The sequence below is a fragment of the Thamnophis sirtalis genome, unplaced genomic scaffold (assembly GCF_051295495.1).
Source record: "Thamnophis sirtalis isolate CommonGarterSnake01/CBP01778 unplaced genomic scaffold, rThaSir2_p1.2 scaffold_2, whole genome shotgun sequence".
Lineage (NCBI taxonomy): Eukaryota > Metazoa > Chordata > Lepidosauria > Squamata > Natricidae > Thamnophis > Thamnophis sirtalis.
In genome coordinates, this window is record NW_028261382.1 from 39,720,787 (window position 1) to 39,735,401 (window position 14,615).

The 14,615-nt window shown below is 52.6% G+C and overlaps 1 protein-coding gene across 3 annotated transcripts; it reads left to right on the top strand.

The window, feature by feature from the left end:
• The first annotated feature begins 1,055 nt into the window (after positions 1 to 1,055).
• On the top strand, positions 1,056 to 14,366 carry SNX27 (sorting nexin 27). 3 transcript variants are annotated; one of them, XM_087705035.1, is made up of 13 exons: positions 1,056 to 1,291; positions 5,814 to 6,045; positions 6,605 to 6,797; positions 8,793 to 8,857; positions 9,020 to 9,124; positions 10,231 to 10,309; positions 11,277 to 11,440; positions 11,974 to 12,063; positions 12,569 to 12,718; positions 12,826 to 12,954; positions 13,058 to 13,117; positions 13,306 to 13,368; positions 14,183 to 14,366. In XM_087705035.1, the coding sequence occupies exons 3-13, from the start codon at positions 6,620 to 6,622 to the stop codon at positions 14,228 to 14,230; spliced, it is 1,131 nt and encodes a 376-aa protein (XP_087561161.1). In that variant the 5' UTR covers positions 1,056 to 1,291; positions 5,814 to 6,045; positions 6,605 to 6,619; the 3' UTR covers positions 14,231 to 14,366. The 3 variants fall into 3 exon arrangements, with proteins under 3 accessions (XP_087561161.1, XP_087561162.1, XP_013931026.2); XM_087705036.1 differs by lacking the exon at positions 1,056 to 1,291 and having other exon boundaries at positions 5,912 to 6,045; positions 11,277 to 11,455; positions 13,058 to 13,123; XM_014075551.2 differs by lacking the exons at positions 1,056 to 1,291; positions 5,814 to 6,045 and having other exon boundaries at positions 13,058 to 13,123.
• The last annotated feature ends 249 nt before the right edge of the window (positions 14,367 to 14,615 follow it).

A 14,615-nucleotide genomic window follows, 5' to 3' on the forward strand; every position in this document is an offset into this window, starting at 1 on the left:
ATATTTATATATATTGTAACTGTAAAATATATATAATAATAATAATATAAATTACATAGAAAAAGTCACCGAAAATAAATAAATATATATATATATTGGTTAAAAAGAAAGAAAACACCCCAAAATAAAATAAAAAATTGTACATGGTGCCACCGTCCTGGCATTCTCTCTGCCACACAAAACCTCAAATATATAACCATATTTTAATTATAAAATATTATAATTTTATAAAATTATATTTTTTATAAAATTAAATATAATATTGGTGCTTAACATACATTACTCATTATCACACACCTATAAGATCTATTTCCCCTCCTGGATCTTTTTTTTTTTTTTTTGGAAGACGTTTCGCTTCTGCTCTCGGAAGATTCCTCAGCTCTACCATGAACCTGCAGGACTTGAGAAATCTATATATATAGAGAGAGCAGTGTTTCTCAACCTTGGCTACTTGAAGATGTCCGGACTTCAACTCCCAGAATTCCCCAGCCAGCGAATGCTGGCTGGGGAATTCTGGGAGTTGAAGTCCGGATATCTTCAAGTGGCCAAAGGTTGAGAAACACTGATATAGACATCTAATCCGGCGGGCATAAGGACCCAGCAAGAGACAACGGTCCGGCCTTGCCGCCGGGCGCCTGCGCGCTCGCCTCCTACCGCTGCGGCGGTGCCGCGCATGCGTCCCCCCCTTTCCTGGGTGGGTGTGCGGCTGAGTAGTGGGAGGAGCCCAGGCCGGCTTACGGAAGCCGGCAGAAAGGAAAGGAAGGGGGCGTGGCCGGTCGCGTGACAGCGGGGCCGGTCGCACATGCGCGCCGCCGGCGTGCGTGCGTGCGTGCGTGGGGCGCGCGCGGAGGAGGAGGCGGGGGGGCCGCTGTTTGAGAGGAGCGGCGGCGGCGGCGGCGGCGCCAAGATGGCGGAGGAGGCGGGCGAGGGGCTTCCGCGCTCGGTGCTGCCGGGCCCGCTGAGGGGCGGCGGGGGAGGCGGGGGCGTCCCCGTCGTGCTCGCCCCCCCCGGCGGCGGCGCCGCCGCCTCCCGCCCTCGCCGCCGCCGTTCCCCCGCCGCCGCAGGCCCTGCCCGCCGCCCCCGCCGCCCCTCAGCCGGGCCCGCGCGTGGTGCGCATCGTCAAGTCCGAGTCCGGCTACGGCTTCAACGTGCGCGGGCAGGTCAGCGAAGGCGGGCAGCTGCGCAGCATCCACGGGGAGCTCTACGCGCCGCTGCAGCACGTCAGCGCCGTCCTGGGCGGAGGGGCGGCCGAGCGCGCCGGGGTCCGCAAGGGGGACCGCATCCTGGAGGTGTGAGTAGCCCATCATCCCCTCCCTGCCCTTCTCCCACCGCGACTGCAGAGCCCATGCTCCCCGCCTTCAAGGGGCGTGGCCCTCCTCCCGTCATCCTTGCCCCGGGAGGACTACAGAGCCCATCCGCCTGGGACCCTAAGCCCCGTCAGGCACGGTCCAGGACTACACTGCCCATGCTCCCCGCCTTCATCCTTCTCCCATCATCCTTGCCCCGGGAGGACTACAGAGCCCATCCACCCGGGACCCTAAGCCGTCAGGCACGGTCCAGGACTACACTGCCCATGCTCCCCGCCTTCAAGGGGCGTGGTCCTTCTCCCATCATCCTTGCCCCGGGAGGACTACAGAGCCCATCCGCCTGGGACCCTAAGCCATCAGCACGGCCCACGACTACACTGCCCATGCTCCCCGCCTTCAAGGGGCGTGGCCCTTCTCCCATCATCCTTGCCCCGGGAGGACTACAGAGCCCATCCACCTGGGACCCTAAGCCATCAGGCACCGTCTCCCCATCCATGTTGGTCCAGACTACAGAGCCCATTCGCCCCACCTTCAAGGGGCGTGCCTCTCCTCTCATCATCAGGGGGGGAGGACTACAGAGCCCATGCTTGTGGGACCCTAACCTGTCATCCCTAGCCTCCCCATCCATGTTGGTCCAGACTACAGCGCCCATCCTCCCTGCCTTGAAGGGGCGTGGCCCTCCTCCCATCATCCTTAGCCTCCATGCGGGGGGGGGGGAGGGACGGGACTGCAGAGCCCATGCTCTTGGACACTAACCCATCATCCGTCCCCACCCCGCCAGTCTTTGTCCAGGACTGCAGGACCCATGTGCTTCAGCTTCTCAGGGTGTGCCCCTCCCACCACCCATCACTTCCCAATCCATGCTAGCCTAGGATAGTAGGACTGCAGAGCCCATCCTCCCTGCCTTCACGGGGTGTATATCCCCCCTTCCCCCATCGTGCACAGCCTCCCCGTGAATCTTGGCCCAGGAGGAGGGCAGGACTACAGTGCCCATCTGCCCCACCTTCATAAGGGTGTGCTCCTCCCATCCTCCCGAGCCAGAATAAGGAAAGGACTACAACACCCATTCTCTCTCCCCCGCCTCCCCCATTATGTGGGTCTGCACAGCTAGACCTCCCCCCCACTTTTCTCACAAGAGGGATTACACCATCCATCCTCCCACAAGGCATGGACTGCCCCTCCCATGGTTCCCACCCCCTAAGCATAATTCTTTAGCACAAGGGTCCCTGGGATTACAACTCCCATAAGCCTTGCCTGGTCCCCCCCCCATCTCAATCTTTCCGGGCAGGGTTGAAAAATCCGCATGCCTCATTTCCCCTTTTTAGGCCTCCTATGCTTGGAAGCTTCACGCCCACCAGCTGCAGGGGATGATAGGTGTTGTAGTCCCCGGCCTCTGGAGGGAGGGGGGGGCTGACACTTGATGCAGATTTGAAGGGGGGGCGGTTGTCGTCTCCGAGAGCTTTTGCGTGTTGTGAGGTGGAAAGGGGGGGTTGCATGTGATGCGTCGTAACTACGAGTCGCCGCCCGCCCGAATTCCGACCACGGGGATTCCACAGCCGTCGTAAATGTGAAAAAACGGTCGCAAGTCTCCCTTTCCCCCCCACCCCCGGCCCCGTCGTTAACTCCGAACGGCCACTAAACCAACTGTTGTCAATCAAACGCTGCCTGCACAGCTTCTAATTCTGACTACACAACAAAGCAGACCCACAATTGCGTAGGCCAAGCAAGGGCTCTCTGGGCGACAACGATGGAAAGCCGGATTCGTCCCCAGGTTCTCTCTCCGGGACGCCCCTCCCTTTCTTCGGTTTCCGTTTTGTGGTGCCTCTGTGTGTGTGTGTGTGTGTGTGTGTGTTTGTTTAGTTTCAAAACAGTAGTCCATTGTGGTTTGTTTTTTTTTTTAAAAATAATTCCTTGCTTGCTGTGTGATGTTTCCTGTTAAAATAGCAATTTGTTTGATTCTCTCCGGCACTCCAGCCTCACAGATTCTCCTTTGACATTTGTGTGTCTGTGTGTGTGTGTGTGTGTTTGTGTGCGCACACACACACACACCTGCCTTCCTTGTGTTGTCGGGGAAAAGAATGAGATAAGATAAACTTTTGCTGAGTCCCAGGTTGATTATTTGCATGGCTCTTAGCGGGAAGTTGGAGTAAAACGCCGGTGTGGCACTTTTTAGGGAGTCCTCGGCTTACAACGGTTCACTTAGCGACCGTTAAAAGTTAACGACGGCGCTGAAAAAAAGGAACCATTTACCCACTCTTTATGACCGTCCCTCTCCCCTCCCCCCTGTCTCATGATTTGCATTTGGACGCTCGACGGCTGACTCATACTTACGACGGTCGCAGTGCGTGTAATTCCCCCATCAGCAGGGGGGGGGAAGCCGGATTCACTTAACAACCGTGTGACCAATTTAAGAACTGCGTCGATTCCCTCAACAACTATGGCAAGCGAGGCCGTAAAATAGGGCTTGAATGTCTCGCTTAGCGACATAAACCTGAGGCTCAATCGTGGGTCATAACTTGAGGACCTGCCTGCAGTTGAATTCTCCAGCCACGGGGCGTTTGCGTCCTTGGGAGCTCACAAACCAAAGCAGAACCTTTTACGCATGAATTTTATAAATTTATGCCATTTATTTGTGCGTTTCCTAAAGCCTAGGCCACTTTTAACGCTTGTGGACTCCAACTCCCATCATTCCTGGGCTGGGGGGATGCTGGGAGTTGAAGTCCACCGCTCTGAAAAAGTTGGGCGGCCCTGTTTAAAAGGAAGATTGGCTTGGTTTGTATTGAACGACAGGCGAACCTTGGAGAGCCTCCCTCTCTAGGAATGAGATGCCCCCAACTCCACGCTCCTGTTTGCAAGCCCTGGAGGCTTCTGGGGGTTGTAGGCATTGCAATCTCTTCCTCTCCCCCCCCCCTCACCTTGCAGCCAGGCCTCTGGCGGGGTGGGCTGAAGGCGCCGCTGTCACATGCCGCTCACTCAGCCCCCATGCGCTGGCCCTGGCTGGCTGCGTGGAGGAAGTGAGGCCACCCGGCCGAGGGGAAGAGTTTTGAACACAGAGCCTGACTCCGTTTCCTTCCTCCTTTTTCCTTTCCTTGCGACCGGAGGGATGCGCCAGGGCTGAGGAGGGGCGGGGGGCACACTTGGGCTGAAGGCCGGGAAGCTCCCCCTGCCCTGTGTCCAGTCATCCTCTGCCTCTCCTCCCTCCCTCTGTGTCTATCTTTCTTTCTCTTGTCATCTCTTTCACTTCCTTCCTTTTCCTCCTTCCCTCCCTCCCTCATCTGTCTTCCATCCTCCCTTTCCTCCCTCTCTGTGCCTCTCTGTCCTCTATATCTCTTATCACTTCTCTTCTATCATCTGTATTTTTCATCTGTCCCTTCCTTCCTTCCTTCCCTCCCTCTCTTCTTTCTGTCTTTATTGCTATATCTCCTCTATATCTCTCTCTCCTTTCCTTCCTTCTTTCTCTTTCCTTCCTTCCTTTCTCCCTCCCTCCCTTCCTCCATCCAACCCTTGTCTGTCTGTCTGTCTTATCTATCTTCTATATCTGTATCATTTATCTCTTGTCATCTGTATCTTCTATCTGTCTCTCCCTCCCTCCTTCCTTCCTTCCTCTATTGCTATATCTCCTCTATGTCTCTCTCCTTCCCTCCCTCCTTCCTTCCTTCCTTCCTCTATTGCTGTATCTCCACTATGTCTCTCTCCTTCCTTCCTTCCTCTATTGCTATATCTCCTCTATGTCTCTCTCCTTCCCTTCCCTCCCTCCTTCCTTCCTTCCTTCCTTCCTTCCTTCCTTCCTTCCTTCCTTCCTTCCTCTATTGCTCTATCTCCACTATCTCTCTCCTTCCTTCCTTCCTTCCTTCCTTCCTCTATTGCTATATCTCCTCTATGTCTCTCTCCTTCCCTTCCCTCCTTCCTTCCTTCCTTCCTTCCCTCCCTCCCTCCCTCCCTCCCTCCCTCCCTCCCTCCCTCCTTCCTTCCTTCCTTCCTTCCTTCCTTCCTTCCTTCCTTCCTTCCTTCCTCTATTGCTATATCTATGTCTGTCTGTCTGTCTGTCTCTCTCTCTCTCTCTCTTTCTTTCTTTCTTTCTTTCTTTCTTTCCTTCCTTCCTTCCTTCCTTCCTTCCTTCCTTCCTTCCTTCCTTCCTTCCTTCCTTCCTTCCTTCCTGTCTCTTGCTATATCTCCTCTATGTCTCTCCTTCCCTCCCTTCTCATCACGGGGAGTGCCACAAAACGGTCCCGAGTCACTTTTTCTAACTCCGAACGGTGTCGTAAGTCGAGGACTGCCCGTATAACCCCTCTCAATCAAGCTCGGTCAACCTTGGGCCACTTGACAAGGCTTGGACTTCAACTCCCAGAATTCCCCAGCCTTTCCCCCCCCCCCATCTTCCTTTCGCTTTTTGTGGCTTCCTCCCCCAACTCCCCCCTCCCCAAACTCCAGTCCAGCCTTGCCCCCCACCCCCCTTGTCGGCCCTGACGGCGCCCCTCTTCCCTTTCCCCCTCTCCCCCCCCCCAGGAATGGCGTAAACGTGGAAGGGGCCACCCACAAGCAGGTGGTGGACCTGATCCGAGCCGGGGAGAAGGAGCTGATCCTGACGGTCCTGTCGGTGCCCCCGCACGAGGCCGACAGCCTGGACCCCGGAGACGACTCCCTGGGCCAGTCCTTCTACGACTACACCGAGAAGCAGGCCGTGCCCATCTCCATCCCCACCTACAAGCACGTGGAGCAGAACGGGGAGAAGTTCGTGGTAAGAGCCGGCCGGGCGCCCTTTGCCGCCTTCCCGAGCCCCAGGGAGCCCCCGTAGAGGGATGAAAGGGCCGCACGTGGCTGCAGGGATGCAGGTTGCCGACCCCTGATCTGACCTATTCAAGAGAAGGACCCGGGGGGGGGGGGGACAGGGGACGGACGACAGGATAGCAGCCTTCTAATATCTGTGGGGCTGCCCCAAAGAAGAGGGGAGGGTCAACTTATTTTCCAAGGGAAGAAGAGAAGCAATGGATGGAAACTAATCAAGGAGGGAAGCAAGCTGGAACTAAGGAGAAATTTCCTGACCGCGAGGACAATTAAGCAGTGGAACTGCTCGCCACCTGAAATTATAGGTGCTCTGTCACTGAAGAGGCTGGACAGAATGGTGCACCGTCCCCAGCTCAAGCAGGGGTTGGACTAGAAGACCTCCAGGGTCCCTTCCGGCTCTTGTCATTCTGTTAGAATCCCCTGCTCTGCGGTCCCTTCTCCTTTTCCTTCCTTCCTTGCTGCTGGCTTATATGTAAATATAGACTTATATATCTAAATTCTCCTTTTTCTAGGTTTACAACGTGTACATGGCGGGCAGGCAGCTGTGCTCGAAGCGTTACCGCGAGTTTGCCATCCTCCACCATAACCTGAAGCGGGAGTTTGCCAATTTCACTTTCCCTCGCCTGCCCGGGAAGTGGCCCTTCTCCCTCTCGGAGCAGCAGCTGGACGCCCGGAGGAGGGGCCTGGAGGAGTACCTGGAGAAGGGTACGTGGCAGGGCCTTGGCCTGGGGGGGCAGGGGGGTCAGCGAGGAGGGAGGGGCGTCCTTCCTTCGGTGCCCCACGGAGGGTTCGCTTAGGGTGAAAGTGTGGCTCGGGGCCACGAAAAAGCCCGGATGCTCAGCTACGTTTCTCTTCTTCTCTCTTGGAAACCCCTCGAAGATGGGCAGCAAATTAATAACAATAGTAATAATAATAATAATAATAATAATAATATTCTGACTTTGCAACAAAAATAAAAATAAACTCATCTTATTTAGAACTGTTTATAAGACATTACTTTTAACAGTTCTTAGGTTAACTTGAACGGTTAAGTTGCTCCCAGTCCCCACCTGTGAATTGAATTGAAGCTTAAACCTTTAATAGTAGTAGTAGTAGTAATAATAATAATAATAATAATAATAATCGAAAATAATCAGAAGATATAGATTGGATACAAGAAACATCAATGAAGCTGTAGAGATTGTAAAACAGCAGATAACGGCAACAGCTAGAAAAATTGAAAGATATGAGGCACGAATCATCCAATATAAACAAAATCAGCAATTTCGATCAGACCAACGGCGTTTTTATCAAAGTCTTAATGTGAATGGTGACACCAAAAGTGAAAAACCAGAAAAGCAGGCCACGGTTAAATTATAGAAAGAACTGTGGGAAAATGCAAAGGACTACAACAAGGAAGCAAAGTGGATACATGACTTTGAGAAAAGCATTGGCAACAAACAAATGCAAGCATTAGAAATAACAACTGAGATGGTCAAAAATCGAGTTAAAAAGGTAAAGAATTGGACATCACCTGGAAAGGACCAATTACATGGTTTCTGGCTCAAATATCTGACCAGTTTACATGCAATATTGGCCAGGCAACTGAATGAAATTTTACAAAAGGGCCAAATTGATGAATGGTTGACAACTGGAAAAACATACTTGATTCAGAAAGATGCAACTAAAGGAACAACACCTGAAAACTACAGACCAATAACATGCTTGCCAACAACCTTCAAATTACTCACAGGCATTATTGCAGATAACATGATGGATTATTTGGAAACAAACAACATCTTGCCAGTAGAGCAAAAAGGCAACAAAAGAAGGAGCAGGGGCACAAAAGATCAGCTTCTAATTGATAAAATGATATTAGAAAATTGTAAGAACAGAAAAACGAACTTGAATATGGCCTGGATTGATTACAAAAAGGCATTTGACTCACTGCCACATAGTTGGATCATAAAATGCTTAGAGACAACTGGCATTAGCAAAAATATTACATCCTTTACTGAAAAGGCGATGAAACAATGGAGAACTGAGTTGGCGGTAGGGAATGAGATCTACGGAATGGTTAATATCAAGCGAGGAATTTTCCAGGGGGATTCACTTTCACCTCTTCTCTTCATCATCGCCATGATCCCACTATCAGTAATCTTAAAAAAAATGAAATTAGGCTACCAAACAGCCAAAGAAGCTGAAAAAATTTCGCATTTACTATATATGGATGATTTGAAACTCCACGGAAAGTCAGAAATAGAAATCCAATCGTTGACAGACACAGTCCGAGTATTCAGCACCGATATTTCGATGCAGTTTGGCATGGAAAAATGCGCCACTGTATCCATAAAAAGGGGCAAAATCACTGCATGTGAGGGAATTGAAATGCCCAATGGCCAATTAATTAAATGCAACGAAAATGAAGCCTGCAAATACTTAGGCATTCTGCAGTTGGATAACATCAAGCATGGAGAAGTAAAAACTCTTGTCAGGCGAGAGTACACCAACAGAGTTAGGGAAATTTTGAAATCTAAATTGAACGGTGGAAATACAATCAAGGCCATAAATACTTGGGCAATACCAGTTATAAGATACACAGCTGGTATAGTTAACTGGACACAAGCTGATTTGGACCTTTTGGACCGAAAAACCAGGAAACTCGAGCCCCCCACTCCAGTCACAGCTCTGCTTTCTCTCCCCACCCCTCCCCTCCCACAGTGTGCTCCATCCGCGTGATCGGGGAGAGCGATGTCATGCAAGAATTCCTCTCGGAGTCGGACGAGGTAGGCGGGTCAGAGGGCGGGGCTCTCCCGGGCTGTCACTCCCACCCACATCTGGGTGGATCAAAAGGGACTCCCCCCCCCCTTCCTCCCCACCTCCAACCCCAAGAGGAGATCGCCTTCCTCAGGGGTTCATCCGGGCTTTTCTACACCCCGCCACGATAGAACTTCAACGGGGTTTCCGACGTGGAGCTGCGGGTGGCCCTCCCCGACATCACGACGGTGACCGTCCGGGTGAAGAAGAACAGCACCACCGACCAGGTCTACCAGGTAGGAGGGGGTCCTCCAGGGTTTTTTTTTGGTGGGGGGGCTCCTTGGGGGCTTTAGAGAAGATAGGGGCGCAGGAGGGAACTTGCTCTCCAAAGGACAGAAGCTCCTAATAGGAGATTTGGCTTCTAAAAACGTCCCGGTTTTTAAAATGCATTTCCTTCCTTCCTTCTTCCTTCTTCCCTCCCTCTTTACTTTTTAATTCCCTCCATCCCTCTCTTCCTTCCTTCCTTCCATTCCTTCTCCCATCCCCTCCCTCTCTCTCCCTCTAATCCTCCCTCCCTATTTTCCTTCCTTCTTCCCTCCCTCCCTCTTTTTAATTCCCTCCATCCCTCTCTCACTCTCTTCCTTCCATTCCTTCTTCCATCTCCACCCTCCCTTTCTCTCCCTCTAATCCTTCCTTCTTATTTTCCTCTATTCCTTCCTTCCTTTCTTCTTCCCTGCCTGCCTACCTGCGTATCCTCCCACCCTCTCTTCGTTCCTTCCTCCTTCCCTCCGTTTCCTTCCTTCCTGCCTCTTTCTCTCCCTCCGTTACCTTTTCATTTTCTTCCCTCTGTCCCTTTCTTTTTCCTTCCCTCCCTCTTTTCTTTTTTAATTTCCTCCCTCCCTCCTTCCTTCCTTCCTTCCATTCCCTCTTCCCCGCCTGCCTGCCTTCCTCCCTCTCTTCCTCCTTCCCTCCTTTCTTTTTAATCCCCTCCCTCCCTTCCCTCCATTTCCTTCCTTCCTGCCTCTTTCTCTCCCTCCGTTACCTTTTCATTTTCTTCCTCCTTCCCTCTGTCCCTTCCTGTTTCCCTCCCTCCCTCCCTTCCCTCCATTTCCTTCCTTCCTGCCTCTTTCTCTCCCTCCGTTACCTTTTCATTTTCTTCCCTCTGCCCCTTTCTTTTTCCTTCCCTCCCTCCTTCCTTTCTTCCTTCATTCCATTCCCTCTTCCCCGCCTGCCTGCCTTCCTCCCTCTCTTCCTCCTTCCTTCCTTTCTTGTTAATCCCCTCCCTCCCTTCCCCTCCGTTTCCTTCCTTCCTGCCTCTTTCTCTCCCTCCGTTACCTTTTCATTTTCTTCCTCCTTCCCTCCGTCCCTTCCTGTTTCCCTCCCTCCCTCCCTTCCTGTCCAGGCTGTTGCTTCCAAGGTGGGGATGGATAGCACCACCGCTAACTACTTCGCCTTGTTTGAAGTCATCAACCATTCTTTCGGTAAGGATCATCCGTTACACGACATGCCCCCATCCTGCCCCCCCCCCCAGCTTCCCCCCCCCACCCGCGTCTAGAAAGGTTGCCAGTAGGAAGCCCCTGGGCGGGGGTCCTTCAGCCATGCGAACCAACTGGGTGACTTGGAGCCAGTCCTCGCCCTCAACCCAGCCCACCTCACAGGGCTGTCCTACCGGGGGGAACAGGAGGAGCGAGGAATATGAGTTACGTTTGCCCCCCCCCCTCCCTCCCTTGAGTTATTTACAAAATACCGTATTTTTCGGATTATAAGACGCACCTAAATTTAGAAGGCGAAAACAGCAACAACAAAAGAAGGCTTTTGGCATCCGCCAACCCCATTTTCGGCTCTTTTCGGGGGCCTTTTTCTACCCATTTTTGAGGGTTTTTTCAGCCCGTTTTTGAGGGTTTTTTCAGCCCGTTTTTGAGGGTTTTTTCAGCCCGTTTTTGAGGGTTTTTTCAGCCCGTTTTTGACGGTTTTTTCAGCCTGTTTTTGATGGTTTTTTGACACATTTTGGGGATGTTTTTGGCACATTTTTGAGGGGGGGGGGTTTGCCTGTTTTGAGGGTTTTTTCAGCCCATTTTCAAAGTTTTTCTTGGCCCATTTTTTTCTAAAAGAAATGGGCCAAGGAAAGCCTAAAAAACGGGGAGAAAATGCAGTGTGGAGGCCAAAAAAAAATGGCCGGGACTTCTGCAAGATTCAGTCTATAAGACGCAGAGACATTTTCACCCCCTTCTGGGAGACACAAATGTGTGTCTTATAGTCCGAAAAATGCGGCCATAGGATGAAATTCTAACGTAGATGATCACACGTTTCCTATTGAGGGCAAACCCTCGGGGGGGGAAAAACGAGACGCCATTCAGGCTGGCAGGAAGATGGCGGGTGCCCCTCCAGCCCCCTCTGCTGTGGGACCAGCCTCCGCCAACCCCATTTCTCTTCTCCTCCCCCCTCCAGTGAGGAAACTGGCGCCCAACGAATTCCCCCACAAGCTCTACGTGCAGAATTACACCTCGGCCGTGCCGGGAACCTGCTTGACGATCCGGAAGTGGCTGTTCACGACGGAGGAAGAGATTCTTCTGAACGACAACGATTTGGCCGTCACCTACTTCTTCCACCAGGTGGGATGCCTTCAGGTGACCCTCAGCTACAACCCCCTCCCCCCACCCTTCCTACGAGGCGTGGGTGTCCCCTCGCAGGGGGGGGAGTCTAGTGGTCTCGTTTCGGGGATCCGGGCGGGAGGAGCAGAAGAGCAAGGAAGCGAAGGGCGGATCCTTCTGCGAAAGACCCCCCCCTATTTCCTACGGGGGACCCTCTTGTTGAGCTCTGCTCAGGAAGCCCTCAAGATTCAAAGGAGGATCGAGGGATTCCCCCGCCCCTCCCATCAAAAGGATCAAGAATGGGGGGGTGAAGGAGCAGAACAAGTCTTCCTACAGGGGGGGGGAGCCTCCACCAGCCAGAGGAAGTTTAAGGGGTCTTCTTCCTTTAGCGTTATTTCCTTCATCTTCTGACTTTGATCGGCCACCTTCCGCCATGAGGACTAGAAGCTTGACGCAGTCGTTGGGAAGGAGGGGTTGTAGGAAAGCAGAAACCCCCCCCTTTTTTTTTGGTAAAAGTCCCTTGACCCCATGTTTTCCCCCCACCCCCACCCCAGGCGGTGGACGATGTGAAGAAAGGCTACATCAAAGCGGAGGAGAAATCCTACCAGCTGCAGAAGCTCGGCGAGCAGAGGAAAATGGTCATGGTAAGGTCTTCTCCACTCCCGGAGATTTTGGAGAGTCCGGGACACCATGGTGTATTTCCAAAGGCAACTCGGCTTTTTTTTTCCCCTTGAAGAGGTCTCGCTCCTCATTCGAGAGGCTTCTTCAGGTTCTGGCGGAATGGTGGAGAACGGAAGGATTTCTATTCCTTGCAGTCCTCTGGCTTCTCTGAGAGCCGTTGAGGCCGCTTGGAGGTCACCCTCCTCCAGGATTCAGGTGACCCTGAAGGCCCAGGCCAACCTCCAAGCGGCCTCAACCCAAAGGTGGTGCAACGGGGGGCCGAAACTCACCTCACTTCCCACTCAGTAACAGAATCTTGGGGCTCGCTCGTATTTCGAAGACCACCCACGGGAGACGACGATTGGCAAACACATTTCCCAAATGAATCGGTTTTCTTCGTGTTTGTCTTAAGTTGCAACCCTGCCTGTTGCGGAGAGCTAACTTGGGTTCCCCTCCCCTTCTCCCTCCTCCCCCTTTCCCCCCCGACAGTACCTGAATATGCTGCGGACGTGCGAGGGTTACAACGAGATCGTCTTCCCTCACTGCTCCTGCGACTCTCGCCGCAAGGGCCATGTCATTACAGCCATCAGCATCCAGCACTTTAAGCTCCACGCTTGCACGGAGGAGGGCCAGCTCGAGGTCAGCCATTGGGGGGGGGAACGGGTGGTTGGGTGGGCCCCCCAACCCTCCAGATCAATCCGGGCAGGGAGACGAAGCTCCCACTGACGCCGCCGGGATCCTTCCAGAACCAAGTCATAGCTTTCGAATGGGACGAGATGCAGCGGTGGGACACGGACGAAGAAGGGATGGCGTTCTGCTTCGAATACGCCCGGGGGGAGAAGAAGCCACGATGGGTTAAAATCTTCACCCCATATGTAAGCAGAGAGAGGGGGGCGGCAGAAGGAGGGGTGGTGGTGTCCCAGACCCCTGGCAGGAGGAAGGAGCTGGGCCTGAATTTGGATTTTTCTCCCCCTGCAGTTCAACTACATGCACGAGTGTTTCGAACGCATTTTCTGCGAACTGAAGTGGCGGAAGGAGGTGAAGGTGGGGGAGGACCAGGAGGGGGTGGGGTGGGGAGAGCTGTTGCCGTCCAGTGGGAACCCCTTCCCCTCCCTCCCTCCCTCCCCTAGAAGCCAGGCGAGGCCTTTCGCGGAAGACAGGGCTCTTGGCACTGGAACTCCCTGCGCCTGGCCTGCCTCAGCTACTCCCGTATCTCCCTTTGAAAGGTGGAAGAGGACGCCACCGACAAGGACAACAAGAATTGCAGTAAAGACAGTCTGTGCAGCAAGGTGAGGCGGAGACGAAAGGTTGGCGGTTTGGTTTTATTTTATTTTATTTATAGCCCGCCTTTATTATTTGTATCAATAACTTAGGGCGCCAAAGAGATCTAATGCTCCTTCCTCCTCCTGTTTTTCCCCACGACAACAACCCTGTGAGGTGGGCTGGGCTGAGAGGGAGGGACTGAGCCAAAGCCACCAGTCAGCTTTCATGCCTGATGGGAGACTCGAACTCACCATCTCTTTGGTGATTGGCCCAAAGCCACACATCTGACTTCCATGCCTAAGGTGGGATTGGAACTCACCATCTTCTAGTTACCGGCCCAAAGTCACCCAGCTGGGCTTTCATGCCTAAACCAGGGACTTGAACTCCCAGTCTCCTGGTGATTGGCCCAGAGTCACCCAACCAACTTCCATCCCTAAGGTGGGATTAGAACTCACTATCTCCTGGTGATTGACTTAAAGTAACCCAGCTGGTTTTCATGTGTAAGGTGGGACTGGAACTCCCCAGTCTCCTGGTGATCAGCCCAGGCTTAAATCATGCCTAAATCAAAACTAGAACTCACAGTCTCCTGCTTTCGGAGGAGCCTTGCAAAGCGAATTGCCAGTTAGATCTTCGGCAGCCTTTCAAGGGAGATAAAGCTGGGTGTTTATCAGCCTTACCCCGAAAGACTTTGGCAGACTTCGGTCGGACTCTTTACAAACTATTCGGGACTCATTACGGGCTGTGAATGAACATAATTCACAGCCGTTGAAATAAAAAGAGGGGTCAGAACACTCATTTTCAGCCCCTTTCCTTCGTTCCCTCCTTCTTTTTCTCTCCCAGAACATCTTCCAGTTAATGCGGACAGAGCAACGAGACATCGCGACTTGAAACCGCCTCGGACAACCGAACCGGAAAGCGTATTATCCCTCCCTTTTTTCCCCCCCCACACTCCCCCACCCCAAAAACCCTTCCTGGAGGAAAAAAAAGATTAACACTTTTCAAAACGAGGAGAAAAGAAAGGAAAGAGAGAAAGAAAGAAAGAAAGAAAGGGGAAACGGTTTACTGTATTAAACTCATATTAATTCCATTCGTGAATGTCCTGTTAAGCACGGGTGGGTGGGTGGGGAGGGAGGGAGGGAGGGCAGGGAGACCACCGTGATCAAGGTTATGGGGGGCACCCAATTTCTTGTTTCCAGCAATTTTTATTTTTTGGGGGGGGGGTTAGCCATTTTTTGAGTCACCTGTTGTGGAAAGAGGAGATGGCGCGGAACAT